At 38.8% G+C, this 18,637-nt stretch overlaps 1 protein-coding gene across 1 annotated transcript in view; it reads right to left on the reverse strand.

The window, feature by feature from the left end:
- Window positions 1–18,154, reverse strand: part of LOC132201064 (homeobox protein caupolican) — a 33,761-nt gene extending 15,607 nt beyond the window's left edge. Inside the window, exons 1-3 of the mRNA XM_059626946.1 lie at window positions 17,419–18,154; window positions 9,088–9,435; window positions 4,061–4,170 (exon numbers count right to left, since the gene is read on the reverse strand). Of these exons, the coding sequence (XP_059482929.1) occupies window positions 4,061–4,170; window positions 9,088–9,435; window positions 17,419–17,502 (542 nt within the window). The 5' untranslated portion in view covers window positions 17,503–18,154. The remainder of the gene's footprint in view (window positions 1–4,060; window positions 4,171–9,087; window positions 9,436–17,418) is intronic.
- Window positions 18,155–18,637: the final 483 nt, after the last annotated feature.

Below are 18,637 nucleotides of genomic sequence, written 5' to 3' on the forward strand. Positions count from 1 at the left end.
GCGAGATGAGTGTGGGGTACCCGGGAGGCGTGGTCCCTCCTCGATCTTCTCTCTCCGTGTGCTGCGGCTGCTCTTTTTATCGCAGGTAGAACCAGACTAACGAGTATACGGGAAAATCAAGTTTACGCCGCATGAGAAAGAAAGAGCGTCTGCTTCGCTCGGATGGACGACGCTTGTTGTCGTTAAGCGCGCGGCCATATTGGTGCATCTTGTTTGTATGTACTGAACACATCGTACATATACATTTACCTCTGCAGTCACTCTTTTAAATTGTACAGTAGCAAGCAAAATAAAAATTACACTCAAGTGACATTCTCAATTGCAGCAGAGGACAAATTCAAAGACACGCAATTTTATTTTTCCTCCTTATAGATAGTACTTTATCAAAGCTTTTTCAACCTTAAAAAAATATTGCTTTAAATTTGATGAAGCATTTTACATTTTTTTAACTAATCTCTTTGAGTTTTAAAAATAAATATTATGTAAATATAAGAAATTTGATTGCATTTATTATTCTCTAAATAAAAACTGTTGGGAGAAAACTAATTAAAAAAGCACTTTTGTTTACCAAATTAAAAACACACTCGGGGGAAAAATAATTAAAAAATTATCACTACTCTGTTTTTTCAAAGGACAAGCTGTCACTATCGCACCGGCACAAATTTCCACGCTGGCCTTTCAAAGCGGCGTTTCTGCGTTCCGACTTTATCTCGAACCATTGTTGAACATAATTTTATTTTATAAGGCGCATGTTGGTGAGCTGCATGCTCGCGCTGCTTTTAACTGGGTGTGTCTTTTGAGCGCTTCTTTCCTCGCCAGCGCATTAATGTAAGCAGCACCTTTTTAAAATAAATTTAATGCTCTGCTCTCCGTTCTCGAATGTACATTCGTATACGTGTGTAGCACTTTATCCCAACACGTTTGACTGGCTCGCTCTGCTGTTAATGTGCGCGATACATAAAATAATGCCCGATCCGCACTCGCCCGGAATAAAACCGATTCGCAGCTGCCGCCGCCGATATTCTTGCTAATGCCTTCAAATGTGTTTAATTCTTTCGAAATCGTGATAAATATTTTTTATCAGCTCTCCAAAACATGCAGAGAATTGCAAATTGTGCGAATTGAGAGGTCAGCGATTTCCACGAGCGGCTGATTTTGAAACTCGAGCGCCAGATAACCTCTCTCATCACTTTAACACATTTAGCAATTTGAAACGCAGCGAATTGTGCACGGCCGGCTTGTTTTACAAAATATCACACAAGAGTGCTTTAACTCTCTCTGATTCTGGGAAAACCGTGTATTCACTCTCCGTCGTTTCAGTTGCTGCTGTGGATATTTTTGCTCTCGACAAAATTTGCACGTGCTGGAAATTTTAAAGCGAGTCAAAGATGTATATGTTATTTTAACATGAGCTTATGCTTTTGCTCGTTTTCTCGCAAGTCAACACTTGCACAGCACGGAAAACCAACTCGTGCCTGAAAATGTATTTAGAGCGCACAACAAACTTTGATAAAAACACTCGTTGCAACGAAAAAAATGCATAAAATATTCCAGGAAAAATAATTAAAAACTTTAAAATTTTTTCATTTAATTCATCAGAAATGGTTTTAAATAGCTTTGAAAATAGTCTTTTCTTAAATCTATACTTGGCCCAAAATCAAGTTATTCATAGGCATACAAATTACACACCGCATTAATGCGAAGACTGTTCTTTTGCGACTAATGTAAAAATCATCAATCAATTTCTAACGGCGATCCTCTTTGTCCCCCCTAACGCGGTGGAAAGAGCAGCGAGGGTCTTTTTGTGGCCATCACGTGTTGAGCATTGAGATTAAGTCGCATTTAAGTGATGCATCGGCGCTCTTTTCAACCACCAAGGCTTGATAATCTGATTCGATCTGAAAATGCAAAAAGAGACCTCGCTGTTTTTCATTCATTCGCCGGCCGAGGTGCATCTCTCGCTGCCGAAGAAGGCACGTTGATTATCACCAGAGCGAATCGAAATGCCGTCCTTAGATGGGAGGAAAATATTTCAATGAACCGATTCATTGCGATGCAGATGACGCAGCCAAGCAGCAGTATGAATTAAATGAATTGAAAAAATCGCGCATGTGCTGCGGGGGGCTTATCGCGCACATATGAATAAAATTGTGCGTGCGCAAAAATGGCATTCCCGGAAATGCAGTCCTTATTGCAGAGACCATTGAGGAAGTGCGGAATGCGCATATCAAAGCAAACAAGAGGATATTGACAAACGATTCCAAAATTAATGAGCACGTCCGTCCGTTCGGCTCTCCGCAGACGTGACTGCCGCGGCCCTTGTCCTCACCCCAATACTTAGCAGGTAAAAAATAACAACTCGCCGTTGGTGGCGACCACGTTAAAAATGACGAAGAAAGAGAGGCGCCGAATTGACAGAATCAGATAAGGCGCGGATTGTTGAGCGCGCGTGCGGCTCATAGGAGCAATAATAGCAAAAATAAAATTTATAGACGTGTCGACTGAATTTGAATTTGGCGGCTCTTGTGAAAAGTGAAGTTATAAAACAAAGAATGAGCCGCGTGATTTGCATTTTTTAATGCCATCAATGAATCACAAATATGGAAATGCTATACATAGTCCCTCGAAAAATATTAATGGGCAGTCGGTATTCCTGAATTTTGGAATCAAACAAATGATAAAAATAATTCAAATAGTAAGAAAACTAATTTAAATTTGGATTGGAATCAAATTTATTAAGCATTGAATTTATGTTAAATCTCGTTTCAAATTTAAAAAAAAAAATTGCTGTCTCGATCGTTTTATTTCTCCACAACTGCTGCACGCTCACGGACTTTGATGAAATGTTAATTTCAAGCTTGGTGGGTCGAGAAACTGCTCCTTCCAGCACATTATGACAATACTCGTAATGACGCATGCGGCCGTTGGCTGATGCTTTTCAGCATGGCATACAGCATTAAAGGGTTCGTCGTCGGTCGTGGTCGTTTCAGGTTGACGACTAATTGAAATGACCTGCACGGATCCATTATAGAGGAAAACACAATGACAGTGGACATCACGTGCGCCGAGGCGATCTCATGCATCTGATTATTGCCGAGCCGATCGGTCTGTTATATGCGTGTGGACTGAAGGAAGGGAAAAGAAAAATTCATTCACGATACGAGCAGCAATAAAATTGTATTATATTTTCTTGGCTCTAAGCAGGAGTGCGCGCAGGGAAGAGAATATAATAATAAGAGTCAAGAGCAGAGTCGTCGCATATATTTCTTTTAATTAATGAGGCTAATTAATTTTCGAATAAAATTTTATTGGCGTGTTTATGCGAACGGAGAGAGAAAGAGGTCGAAAGTCCGTACATATTGCTGCAGTGCATATATGTATTAAGCGAGAGAGAAGAAGAAGAGAGTGTTGATTGGCGATAACCTCGCGCACGTCAACACGAGATGTAACAAGCAATTAAAAGGTCGATCGATATCGGACCCCACACAAGCCACTGCGTTATTATATCTATTTTATTCCGAGAAATAAATTCGACGTCACCATCGGCTACGGGCGATGATGAAGCGCGAACAGCAAAACTAACCAGTGAACCCGAGAGCCCCTGCTCGCACTGCTAATAAAAAAAAAAAACTAATGTATGTGGAGTGATGTTCTTGTATGACTGTTATTGTATTAAGCGCCGTCATCATCACATTTTGCAACTCAATATATTTTCGCTGTTTAACATATTAGATGTCGTTTTTGCCGCTTCGTGTGTGGCACGATTCGCTGCTGGGGTCGCGACTCCTTGAAACGCGAACGATTCAAGCAGATAAGCTGCGCTGGTGCGAATTGGCTCGTATTCGTAATATAACGCTTTCGGCGTAACAGTGTGCTCTACAATGCCACTTTATGCAACAGACATTCCCACGTCATACAGACGGAAGAAAAAAACATGCAGAAATAAATTGATTTAAAAACAATTTTGATAACCCTTTGCCTTAATTTGAATAAAAAAGTCTCATCCGCGCCGACATGTTTATTTGAAATAAATTAAGAGAATAAATATAAAATAACTTACCCGTTGAAGGGGTAGGGTCCAAACGCAGCGTCATAGGGGTGGTAGACGGAGGGGTAGGGCCACCCTGGAGGCGCCCCGGCCAAGTTGTCCTTGAGGTCCAACCCTCCAGGCTGAAAATAGAATAAATTTATGAGCATATACATGTCACAAAGAGACATATTATCTCATTTCTACCTTATATAAATCATGTACATATGTTTCTGTTATTTTAAATGTGTAAGGAAGTCGCAGCACCTGTCCCAATTAGCGAAGATTAATTATTTTCTGAAAGGGTATCGGTGCTGGTGGTCAATTAAACTTATAATTTCTTGGTTTATCAATTCACCTGAGGGCACGAGAATGACATAATTAGAGACACAACAGCCGTCCCAATTTTCGTGATCACGCGTCGCATACTTTTTCAACCAAAAAATGCTGGCTGTGGCTGCATTAAGCATAATAATTATACAGGCTGTCGTCTCCGTTTGGTAATTCGGTTATAAAATGTCTAAAAAACTGTCAAAGTTCTATGCTGGTCTCCTCATTTAATAACGTGCCAAAACTGTAATTTACTCATCACCTTGCGTCAGGTTTCGCACGTTTCAATTAAACCAAAAAGGTGATCCACAGCAGCTGATCAGCAAGAGCTGTCTGAGTTTTATTGCTCATAATTACGCCTCTTGCTCATAAGATCGATATCACGTGTGTAATTAAGTGTCGAGAATTAGTTTATCCACAGAAAATTTAGTCTCATCTCTTTGGATCACAACATTGCAGGGTCTATATAATATTTTTCTTAATAAATAAATTTAAAAACTTTGGCGAGAAAAAAAGAAGAGGCGGAAGCGATATTTTTCATTTTGAAAGCAGGTCGGACTGAATTCAATTATCATCTAATGAAGAATTTTTGTCTGTGTAACCTTCGGGCCGCGACAGCTCGCAGAACAACAACAAGCGTACCTTTTATAAATTTACACGATAAGAAAGTTAATGGCTCTCTGTTTGCAGCGCATAATAAATAAAGCAGCTATAGCGCAGGTTAAAGGACTGCTGGCTGCGCTGCTGCTGTTGTGTGTGATACATGTGAAGGGCTCGTTGTCGTTTTATTTTATTTTATAAACGCGCTCGGCCTTTTATGCACAGTTTATCGCGTCTAGATGCTCCGCTGACTGTGAGCGAGCGGCAGCAAAAACATTTTCATCCTCTCGCACGCACTCTCAATTAATGCAATAACTCACGGGAAAATGCAGTCGCTCTTGCGATTACGCGTCAAGCAGATATTTCACAGCCTCAATCTTGTTATATTTCCAACCCAACACGCCTCTGTTGTATATGAGAATAATAACAGGAAAAGAGAGGGAAATTTCCATCACAAATTAAAATTTTATTCGCTTTATTTAAATGAATAATTTTAGTACTGAGATTATAATATATTATTGATATTATTTTTATCAAACAAACAATAAAAAATTACTTTTAAGACTCTTTTTTTATTTTGATTATAAGAATGTAACCAAATTATTGTTATTAAATAAAAAAATTTATACTTATAATAAAAAGCAATTTATTATTGTAGAATATTTATTATTAATGTTATATGACGAGACAATGCAATAATAATCAAATTTCTTTTTTCGGTTATAGAAAAAGAGACGCCGTATGACAACAAGACGACAAGCGGATGTAATAAAACAAAGAGACAATTTTTTTATGTGGCAAAATCGTCGCCGCGCGTCAATGTCCTGATAATTGCTTGAAAAATACTGCATGCGCCGCGATATGTTAATTGGCAGGCAAAACTTTCGTTGTGCACATGCGACAAAAAATAATTATATTATTTAGAACAATTTTGTCAGCACTTTACTCAATGTTGTTTTGCACAGCCAAAAATAATTTTTTTTTCGAGATATTTAAAAAAATAACTTATAGGCAATAAAATTCAGCACCTGGCTTTTGTTGATGTGTGTCTTGCTCTCTCATTTATTAATTTAACATGAGTTCGGTTTGTGCGAAAATGGGCGAAAAACACAGCCGAAATCGATGGTATCTGGTGTCGAGGGAAGTAAATGGACTTGCCGTTTCGGCAGATGCTGCTCGCAGATTAGAGCCATAAAAAGAAAATTAAGAGAGGCCGCCGCGGCGCGCGATATCTAATGCACGCGGTGGCTCAATATTTATGGCGTCCTCTGTACATGGTGCTGAGCCGCGTGTAATGTATAAAAGGGACGACACATGAATAAGTATCACCTTACACCCTACCATAGAATACCTCCGCGGAGGGCCAACTTTTCTACCTAACTAGCGCCTCATCTCCGCCTGCAGCTTTTTTGTCCCTTTGACGCTAACAAGACGCGACTTTAGCTCAACCAACGCTGCATCCAGATTTTCGAGGAAACCTCAAAAAATCCAAAAGTGCAGCAGCATCCGCGCCTACAATCCGCTATAGGAAAAGAAAGTTTTAATAACTGATAAATAATAACAGCCAAAGCTTGACTATCTATTTACATATCTTTTTAAATAAATAAAAATTTGCATTTTTTTTTTCTTGTTGGTTTTGTGAAAAGTTATGGAGACTTGAAAAGGCAACTGAGCACCTGCTGCTGCCAAGGAGAGAGATATTCAGATGAGATAAGAATTAAAGAAGGTGCGAGTCGTGTAACTCAATACAGCGTCATTATAAGCTCCTCTGCTACTGGGTATTATGAGGTGCCCGACCTTCGCGTTTTGTCCCAAACTTTGGCCCGCAGAGGATTTGCCGCCGCCGCGGATTAAAATTTACTTCTGCGCGCACAACTGGAAAAGCGACCAAGTTTCGCCACTTGGAGAGATCTAAAAGACTCTTCGCATATACATGCTTGACTTGAAACATAGGTGGTCGACATCTGCTATTCATTTTAAATTTAATAATATATTAGCTGTGGAGCCCTTCGTCTGTAATTGTTGTACAATTTCGCTAATGAATGCAAAATAAAGCATCTATATGGCCAACGAAACTACACAATTATTTTTTAAATAATAAACAACTCACAAAAACCAGCATCGAGGAAAATTCAAATCACCATCGATCGTGAAATTTTGCTACACAAAATTTAATTATCATTCAATTTTATTGGTTATATTAAAATTTATTTATACTATTTAATTTAATAAACATAAATTTATTTTATATTTATCCATAATTCTCTGTTTTATTTTTGTGGTTTGCATTATACTGTCAAGCGATATCTTATAAGGAATTGCACTTAGTAAAAGCTCTGTGCTAATTGCGATAGGAAGTACACGTCACCTTCGGACGGGTCTTAAGTTAAAACACACTATCTGTATAAGTAGTAGACACTCTGTACGCAAATTTCCGGCTGCTTAACATGTAACAAAGCTCATACGCACGCTGCACGGTTAATTGCGGCTTCTCGTCGTGGAGGCGAGCATCGAGAGAGACGCGCGCACATCAACCATAAAAGAGACACCTCGCTGCGTGTAATAATCTACGCGGGGCTCTCCACCGCGTCCAACATAATCCCACCTCATCGCAGCATGCATACTAATAACTCCAAAGGTGTTTTGTTGCGCAACAAACACATACATACACGCTTTGCTTTTGGGCGATAAATTTTCGGCAGCTGAGTGAGAGTGCAGGAGGAATGACTCGTTTCAAAAAATATAAAATAAAAATTATTATAACATGTCAGCTTTATTTTGGATGCATAAATTTATGGAGAGGTAGAATTATTGATTTACTTCCAGACATAAATGTTTACATCTCGTCTGACAGAAAAAAAATTCAGTTTTAAATTTTTATCGTTTCATAATTATACTTGAAATTCTGTACTTGAATTTTCCGCGGTTTTTTCTGATTGTTTTTGGTTTTCTTAAGCCACATTGCCATTTGAATTAAGAATTTATTTTCACATCATTAAAGTGAATTAGCTAAATAAACTAAATCCCACGCAAAGCTATTTTGATTATTGAAAGGTCAATGTTATGTTTTGAATGGAGAACGTTCCAATTAGCAAATCAATAGTGGAAACCGCCTATATTACTGCGAGTGAGAGGCGATGCAATAATTAGGGAGCTGCTGACGGCCCACACGCGGTCTGAATTGCAGCTGCCCTACGCGGTGCTACTACTTTAACTCATTAATGGCATGTCCTAATTTGCGCGGGCCTAAACGGTCTCGGCGCCGATTAAGGCAGCCCGATTATTTAATTATTATACATGCAGGCGCTGTATATGCGTGCAGCATTTTCAGATAGAGGTGCAGCGCGGTCGCCATATACGCATTACAAGTCGTTACACCGTGTATGTACAGTTTGCGTTCAAATGGACGGGTCAGCCATCGGGGTCGCCGCGTTACAAGTCGCTGCTGCATTTGAATATGTGCACCAAGGGTCTTCACTTTGGTTTTAATACGCCACGTTACGTGTCCAACCGGAGCACTATGCGCAGTTGAATTATGTTACAATTATCGATCATGTAAGCTTGGAAACATGAAACTTAAATTGTATAATAATACATGCACGATGTGGGAAACTGGGAATTGCAAAACGCGAGTTATGTGTCGAGAACGACGCGGTTAAATCAGCATGCATGCTTCAAATCCAATTTGCTTCCGCTTTTATATATAATTAACTTAACTGGATGCAATCAAGAGCTACAGTGAGAAACGAGCGAAAAAAAATTATTTTAAGTTACTTAAAAAAAAAACTAAAAAATAATATTTTAAAAAAATTGCTCATTTACAATTTTATAATTATGTATGACAATTATGTAATTTAATTTTTCTACCTGAATGTTTTAAAACATTATTCCAGGATAATTTATGCTATCTGTAGCATTACGTCAAGTTTAAAACAAAAAAATTAAAAAATAGATAAGCCTTTGTAGCATTTTGCGCAGAGATTCTTTTGTTACAATTTTTTATAATAAGCAAGGTCTAAAATTGTTATCACGGCACCAAAATTTAGGAGTAAATTGGCTAATGAAAGAAGTAAGAATTTATTATGTGTATATAATGGAATAAGATTAGCTTAAGGGTTGTGTCAACTCACCGCTGTGGCATAGAAGGGTGGTTGGTCGGCGGCGCCGAGGGATGGGAAGTAAGCGGCCATCTGCTCACTGTAAGGGGCACTGTACATGGAGAGCGGCAGGCCGGCGGTGGCCAGTCTTTGATAGTTGAGGAGGTGCGTCTGCGGGTCGTACTGACACGAACACACACTCTGTCCGGTGATCGGGTCCGTGAACAACGGCCGACCTGAGTCGCAACACCGGCCGGACGCTGACGAAGCCAAAGGGGCTGCGCCCGGCGCCGTGGCCACCGGCGCCACGATGGGAGGACTTCCTGGGGGTGGTGGCGCCGACGACGACGCCGCTACTGGCGATGGACTGGAAACGGCCACCTGAGAAAAAAAACATAAAACGTTTTATTAGAAATATTCAGAAGCTATAGAATGATTTTATATTAATAAAATTAATAATGTTGATTAAGTGTTTACACTCGGTGGAAATCAATTAAAGCCAAAGGGTGATAATTTATGTTCTACGCAATGTAAACGCGATCGGGGCCAATAATATAGTTTTCCGACACGGGTCGTTCCATTAGCGTTGGACAATAACTTTCTCCGGATCAATTAGAACACGAGTCGATTAAAGCTCGCCTGATTTGCAATCGGACTATAATTTATATTGGTGACTACGAACCGTTGATTACAATAATAAAATTAAAGCAGTTGTTTGCTCTGCAGCTACTTTCTATTAACCAGCACTCGATTATTGTATTGCTCTGTATATTAACACAAAACAACAAACAAACACCGCGCGCGCTAACTCGCAATATAATTTGAATTGAGAGAGAGAGAGATGCAATCTGCGGCGCTGTGTGAATTAATTTTGTCTCGTCGCAGAGCAAAAAGGGCACGTGGATATTATTCCGAAGCCGAGTGCAATGTTTGAGTGTCGCGCAATCCAATTATACCATCGAGAGAGGAGACGGTGCAGCTATACTAATACGTTGGCTGCTTCGCCTGCACACCAACGTTCGCTACAAGAAGAGATATTATTTCACGACTCACTACTATGCTGCTGTGTGTGTCGCATGTGTGCGCGGAATTGCAATTATAAATAATTTCCGCCAACGATATCTACATGGTAATTGCTGTGCGGTCGCGAATTGCACACTGCATCAAACCCAACGATCGGGCATCCGATTACACAGTATTTGTCGTCGCTGTTTCCCGTGAAATTCGAAACAAAACTATATATTTCCACAAATCTATAACGACGAAGTTGGTCATGGTAATTTAAATTATGGAAACATATATTTTATTGTGAAACATTTCGCAGCACCGGAAATTTTATAATTTCATAGTGGAGGTCTTATTCCTGGGAAATGTTCCGCAGACCTACAAATTAATTTTGCAATGCTCTATGAAATAAATCAGAAAAAATGTATTTTTGCTATATGTACAGGCTTTAAAGCTTGCAGCAATGTCTTAAAAATTATTATAAATATCAAAAGAAAATTATATAGCTTAATTTAAAATCTTTAATTTATTTTTATAGATATATAATTTTTAAATTCCAAAATTACTTAAAGGATATAAGTTGTAAGTTTAAAAAAATTAGAATAAGAATTAAAAATTCGAAAAATTTAATACATAAATAAATTTTACAACGGATCAATATAGATGATAATTTTTTTAATATTACAGCAAAAATAAATATTTATATAAGACTTGTGCATGCAAGTTTTACACTTTCTAATACTTCCAAACCTCCAAATTTCCCATAATCAGTTGAAAGTGTGCCAAATTTGAGCAAAATTTGCCCTATCAAAGTCAGTGGCGTGCAAATATAAACAGCATAAAACTTTTTCCTCTCTGCAAATATAAATAGTCTCCGGCGCGTCCGTTTCATCGTGTTAATAAATATATATTCCGCATGCATGCCCGTATTTTATAGGGCTCATAATTTCACATAGCGCAGCTCGTTTGGGGTTGAATTTGAAAGCTGGTGCTGGGAGGAGAATGCCGTGGAATGACGAGTGAAGCAGCTTTTTAGGGGCGCGTAAAACGAAAATTAAACGGCTGTGCTGCGCGAAATAAAGAGCCCTCGAATGCTCTCGCGGCTCGGAAACCTTTTTTAAAAACAAATTTTCACGCTATTACACTGGTGCTGGAATTGCACGCGCCGAAATAAAACCGGCCGTTTACATGCTGTATTCGTTCTTGCCATTTCCTCCGAGCTATATTTGTCTCAACGACCACCAGGGTGAATGGAAGAAAGAACGTCGCTCCTTTTTTGGCGCATGTTTAATTGCAACTCCAGCAGAGGCAAATTAATGTCTTGTTTTAGAGAGGCATTTAACATTGCAAAAGTGAAGTTATTGGAAAAACATTTCAGATCGAGATAAAAATAAATTATAAAAAGAGAGGAAAATCCTAAAAATAAAAATAGCTAAATAAAGTAGTTATTTTTTAAACAATTTCAATTTTTGAATTTGCATAGACTCTTAAATAAGGAAAAACGACAATGCAGCTGATTAAGTAAATTTCTGGAATTTTAAATTCTTTATTTTGCTCCTGAAGATAACATTATATAACCTTTTATCTCAAATATTGATGGAGATCCAATGCTTGTTTATGTTTCAAATGAGAATCGTTTTTCCGGCTCGTTGGCCTAGCGTTTTGTATTATTTATTTTTACGACTCGGCCGAACAAACGAAGCATTAATTAGCGCGGCGCTGATTGGTTTACAGTTAAGGGCCATTCGCGCGTAAGTGCATCTTAATGGCCACTACCGCTACGCACGGCGTCACTCGCAAATGATGCAGCAAAGTGCTGCGGCCGAAATAGAACAAACCGGGTGGAAATAACAAGACTGCGCGTCCTGCTGGATAAGGATCGTCCTGGCGCCAGACGCCTCAGCAGGTATTTCTCCTGATGCGCAACCCCCCGTCGCGGGGAGATGAACACGACACACCGGATTATTATTTTCTCTTTTCGCGTCTCTCAAACTTGTTGACAACTTTATTTTCGAGTGGCAAAAACAAAAATATTTACAGACTTTCCAAAAATTCATTTCCACTAGGAGAGAAGATCGATTTATTTTTGGCGAAATTCGAATCGGCGAGAATAAAAGCGAGGCTGAAAGGAGACCGCCAGTAGTTGGAGCAGCGATTAAGACGAATTACAAGTTGCTGATATAATATCAATCAAAAATCACCGCCGCGCACTCGAGACGCCAGCTGATAAGCTACTTTTTCGTGTCGCCTTTAATGATTAATTATTATTATTAGCCTCCTCTCTCTCACTTGCACATTATCGCGCTCGTGACGCATTTTCGACACTCTCATTACACACGGCAGCCGTGTAGAATCAATTGCTGCAATTATCGCGATTCAAAAGGGCTGCGCCATTATCTCGCAATGTCTGAATTTTTTCGAATATATATATAATTTCACATTTATTTGAGCGGCAGGAATGTTTACTTCTGGATTTTTGGACTTTCATTGCACGTGCAGTGAAATTTCCAACTTGTAATCTGAATGGGTTATTTGTCCGGCAATATCTCGGTGGTGGACTTTCGCCGCGGCTGCTTGTTGAAAATCGAGGTAAACACTCGTGTAGGTACATGACGAGCCGGAGCACGGATTTTGGTGTTGCTCTGCAAGCAAAATAAGCTTTGAGTGCGCCCAGATTATTTTTCACACTGCTGCTCATAATGCTGCTGCTGTGCCGCGCTCAAGTTGATAACAGGAAAACACAATTTTGCTTTTTGGCAGCAGCACATGGGAAGGGGGTCTGCATGAGTAGCGCAGATTAATCAGCAGCCCAAATAAATACAACACGGCCAATTATCAACAACTGCAACTCAACAAAAAAAATGTATATGGAAGCCAAAGATTGGCTGAGAAAAATCAACTTGAATTCATATTTCCCTCCAGTTAGTTTAAAGCAATTTTTTTTAATTTACAATGAAATAAAAAATTGCTAGTTATTTAAAATTATTAACATATTTTTTCAAGTTTTTTATTTTAAAAATATTTTTTAAATAGTCTTCAAATAAAATTAATAACTCATAAAATCTAACATTTTCTTTTTATAAATTCCTTTCGTTACGATAATACAGTATTCCATCAAAATTATAATTTCCATATTTTTACTTTGTATTCAATCTGATTTGCAACATTAATTTTTCCAATTGGAAATTACTTGATTACTTTTAAATATATAAATATAAATTATTTAAAAGAAATTTAATTGCACTTTTATCTTTGTGTAAAGCTAAATTTTTTCATTTTGTCAAGTGTGTATCAAGAGCAATCATTAAAGAAGGCACACCCTGCTTGGCAGCTCAGCATCTGAGAGAGAAGTCGATAATGGTGACCGTTGTTGTCACCCTGGGCGACAGGTTTTGAGTCTCGCATAGAGCTTGGTAGCCCTTTCGCTTTGAGAGCGCCTTATCAGCGTCCGATATTAGAGCAAAGCTGCTACTCTGCCGGCTGCTCTTTTTATTTTCCTCTTTTTTCCCGCCGGCCCGACCGCCCGTTCGATGATATTGTGCTCTCAGTGTACACAAATAATATTGGAGCCGCCGCGTTTTTTTTTTCACCTCTTCTCTCCCACAGCACACAGAGCGAGCTGTGTACATTATACGGAGAGAAGCAGGGAGAAATATTTTATACGGTCTCATCAAAGAGCAGAAATATGAAGACTTTTTCGTCCTCTTATCTGCCGCCTATAAAATAAACATTACCTCTGATTTATGAACAATCCGTATCTGCTGTTCCGTCGTCGTCGTCGTAGTCGAGCCCAAGAGCTTCGACATTTGAATTTTTAATACAACACAAAACATGCAACCGCCACGTATATAAGGAGAATAATGCTGTTCGGAGGAAGAAAAAATACAAAAGATAAAGAGGTAATGAACTGGTAAAATCGTATTTTATGGATATCAATCTGAAAACCAAATGGGAGCTACAGATGAAGCGGCTCGGGGGGCGCGGAAAAATTACATCTCGTATCAGCACCTGGTGGGCGCCGATCAAGCTTGAGCTGCGATACTAATTGATTTTCCGTCCGTCAGACTTTCTTGAAATTATTTTATCGCCCATTGAGTTTTATTGTAAATCCTTATAATTTTTCCCGCTGATAAAAGAATAAAATACTGTTTTGAATTAATATAAAAAAGTCTAAAGGACATTTCAATAAAATATATTCATCCTTCAATTGAAGTCGATTTACCAAGTGAAATAAAAGCACGAAGTATTAATTTAACAACATTGTTTCAGAATGCCTTAATCAGATCTTTTGATTGATTACATAACTCTTTCTCGTGTTTTCTCTCTCCACATTAAATTTTATTTTCAAAATAACAAGTCAGAAGAAATATAAAACCAGTGCAATAAAAGTTAAAAAAAATATCACCTGGCAGAAATGCAAATTCACTCTTGAGCAATGTTTATATAAAAAAAAATACTTAACAAGATAACGAGAGATCATTTTTTGGCATTTTATGAATTTTCATTCCATATCAGATGCACCGCAGTGCACATAAAAACTATGATAATTAAAAATGCACTCGGTGCCGCAGATTGGGTCATGAGCATTAATTAGGACGCTTTATAAGAATAAAAATGTTATGAATGGGCATCGCAGCAGTTTTATAGCCTTCGGATGTGCACGCAGGTTATATATTTTCTTCACCCGCGCAGGTGCTGCGGAAGTGACGCGCGCGAAGTACCTTTGCAAAGGTTACACGCACCTTTTTATCAAGAAATACAAAATATATTCATTAAAAGCAGGGTGACTTAAACTCTAAATATTGAAACTCTTTCTTTATACATATTATTTAAATTTTTTAAACAATATTTTTTTAATGATTTGATTACTATTAAAAATTGAAAATTGATTGAAAAGTACAGAAAATTTAGTTAGTTTTTTTAATTAAATAAAAATGAATAAAAAAATAAAAAAAAATATAGAAAACAAAAATTGTTGTGAATATTTTGAACAAAATTTAAATTAAACATCATTTGATTCAAAATTATTCAAAAATTAAATTGTTAAACCGATAAAAATGTCTTATTTATTATGGCTCCTCTTCAGAACGGGAGAAAATGAAAACAATTAATATATTAAAAAGTAATTAAGGGCAGAAAAATGCACAAATTCAATGGCAATTAACCATAGTCATTTTTCAGAGTGGAAATTTGGTTTCATTTTTTTCTCCCCAAAGAGTTATTGATTTACGCAGAGTGCAGAGTGGTTTGTGTTTTGTTGCCGCGCTGTATGTGCGCGGTCTCGCACGTGTAACAGGGCGAGTTATTGCATTCTTTGTATTTTGGTAATTGGACAAAAATAGAATTTAATTGTAAAATAAAGGGCGCACACAGCTTTGAACTGGCTCGGCGGCAGTTGTTGGCGCAGCACAAAGCGACAAGTCAGAGAAATATCATCGTGCGCGCTATTGAATTACCTTCGGCCAACGCAGCGGCCGCGGCGCTGATTCTTTTTGTAATTTCATACTCGACTGGCTGTGCTCGCGCGCGCACCGAAAAAACGAAAAATTTTTGGCCAATTTATTTTAAATAAAAAAAGAGCATAGTGACTCTGACTGACTGGCTGTCTCGCGTCCCCCCGCGAGCCGCAACACAATGCGCGACTCGATGGAAAAATGTCAGAGCAGTAAACGTTTGAAAAGAGTCACTCACATCACATATATACAACCACGTTTGTCGCCCAGAGAGCTTTTCGGAGATCCTGTTGCGTTTTGGCCTCTGCGCGCACTCCAATGTGCTAATCAAACTAACGCGTTTCCTCGTTATACCATTTTTCAGAGCTGCTGACAAATTATGTTTCCTCGTCCATTATATGGCACAAAGTAAAAAGCGTCCACTTGTATCAAAAAACCTAATTATGAAGTTGCACATATTTTTCTTACAAAATAAGAGTTTAAATCAGATTTTCGGTGCGGAAAAAATTCTTAAATAATTATATTAAAAGCTGAAAAAGGTTAGTTTTTGTTGTTTACTTTCAAAAAAAAATGATGAATATATAAAAGTACAGAAAGTGCAATTAAACATAGTAAAATAAGCGCCACATTAATATCGGCCCCCATTTATAAATGTTCATTTTTGATAAAAATTTAGAAAAAAAAAAATTTAAAAAAACCTAGAATAATATATATGTTTTTATAACTATTTTTTAATTTAGTAAATAATTGAAAGTAGAGCTATTTTCCTCTACTATTGAATATTTTTGTAAAACCATTAAAACCTTAAAAACTTATAAAGTATTTTTTTTTCTTTACAAATGTAATGATTAAATTAAATACAGGAAAATTAATTATTTTTATATTTTATTTTCAAAACGCCAAGAGATCTTAATAATTTGTGTGTGCTATATTGTTCAAGTAAAATCACAGCTTATATAAAATTATGCCTATATACTTATAGAAATGAACAAACATGTTTGCCAAAATCAATTTAATCTTAAATAAATTGAAACAAGTTTAAAATATTTTTTTTATTATTCTATTGTTTGCAAATATTATAATTCAAAACATAATTGTTTCTAGGGATAAATATTTCAAAAGTAAAACAAATTTTTAATCAAATATCAACATTAGTACACATATAGATTCAAATTAAATTAATTTTTTTCGATTAATTCAAATATTAATATGATGTATTAATATGTCGTGAATTTTTTTGGAGATTATTAATTTAAATTTACTTTTGTCATCCTGCTAATTGGTAATCTATACTTGATTAAAACTATATATGAATTAAAATTTAAATTAAAAACTCCCTGACTGAGAAAATATAATGTGATTGTCAATCAAATAATCACTTTAGCAGATCTAATATACAACTAATTAATTAATTTTCTAAACCTGCTTTCGCCTGAAGCGCAATTCAATTATCGATTCCGAGTATTTCATTTGGGTGATGTCACCAAATATTTTCCCACGCATTATAAGACAATAACCGTATCAAAACGGTATTATTTGTCTTGTCTTAACAACGTTCTCGGGCCGTTGATTTATCGCCACGCGCACCCCAGCAGCAAAAAGCATCCCCTAATGGACTCCTCATTAGTGACGAAAATTATAACGTCTTCTAAGGATAGAGAAAAATAAATCAGCAAGTAAGCACGTGTTTAAGGCAAGCCAGCGATCACGCACGGCTTTATCGACGACAGTAGTAAAAATTACAAGCAGCGGGTTGGGCCGAACAACATGCTGAGCGCCGATACCCTGTAATTATGCCTACGTTCACCGGCTCGTTAAGGAAATTGAAAAGCAAAGGAGTTGCTTCCGGCTATAGATACCCTTTTTTATATAAATAAAAAAAGTTAGAATTTTATTCTGTACTTACTTGTGAGGTGCTTGACGAATGTGGAGGAGACCCCGCGGCAGCCGTGGCGGGGGTGAAGCCGAACTGTGACATGGTCGCGGTCATTCAAGCTGTCCTGTCGGCGCGCGTCACAACAACAACGAAAGAAGCGCAACTTGTTGCCAACACTGGTGCATCTCTGCTAGGCGAGTGCGAGAGCGGCGCTCGCGGCCTCGGCGGCAACAAGCGGGCCGCTTGCCGCTCGGCGAGTCTGGCGCTTCCTCGGACTCTTGAACCCCCGCACCAAACACACGCACGCGAGAAGAGCTGCTGCTTCTTGTGAGCTTTTCTTGAGAGCAAGGCGAGGGTGGCTACTGCTGCTGCTGCTGCTGCTGCATCCTCTTCCCCTCCACCCCTCAATCAGACTACTGACACCTTGCGGACGCACAGTTTGCTTGCACGCGGGCGGCTCTCGGCAGGGCAGAGGTGCTGGTCGCCTTGCTCCCTGAGTGAGTTTGACTGCTACTGAATAAGAATCGTCCACGGCGGGCGCTGCGGAAGGGGAGGGGGAATTTTTTCCCTGTCACTCGCCTGTGCAGCACTCACTCTTGTTGTCGGTCGGTGGGCAGAATTGGCAGAAAACGCGCTCGGACACGCAGCAGCTCGAAACGTGGAGAAGGAGTGCGAGCCGAGTTAGAAGCGATGCTCCTTATTCCACCCCCGAGCAGTACTTTGCATCCCTATCTACGCGGTCGCGGGCTGTGCAGTCGACGACTTCTTTTTTCACCGTGTTGTCAGTATCGCCCCCCCTCTCCCTCCCGCCGCATCTTTTCTTGCCGCCGGGCCCCCTCCACCCGGACGGCGGGATTTTTCTCCTCTTTTTTCCCCTCCCAGGGCAAGTTAGGTGAAAAGTAAAGTCGGCCCGATAGGTTCCGCCGCGACTCCTCGCTCCGCCCTTTTATACTCGACAAACTCGCGTCTCGCCCAATCGTGTCGCGCATGTTATTCTTTTTTGTATCAATAAGAGACTACAGCTTGCTTACTCGTGTTACCACCAGAGGTTCGTGTTCGTGTGAACCAGGGGTTACTCGCACTCGCTCGCTTGCCATTACAACAGCCAGCCACCGTAAAAAATGACGCGACACGATGCTGCTTTTTCCTCCACTTTATTCAATACCGCACCCGATGCGATGATGCACAGTGCACAGCTCAATGGCAATTCAATACTCTTGCTGATGCTAGTATGTTTTGAATGGCCACT

Source organism: Neocloeon triangulifer, unplaced genomic scaffold (assembly GCF_031216515.1).
Source record: "Neocloeon triangulifer isolate White Clay Creek 2 clone unplaced genomic scaffold, ASM3121651v1 ptg000014l, whole genome shotgun sequence".
Classification (NCBI taxonomy): Eukaryota; Metazoa; Arthropoda; class Insecta; order Ephemeroptera; family Baetidae; genus Neocloeon; species Neocloeon triangulifer.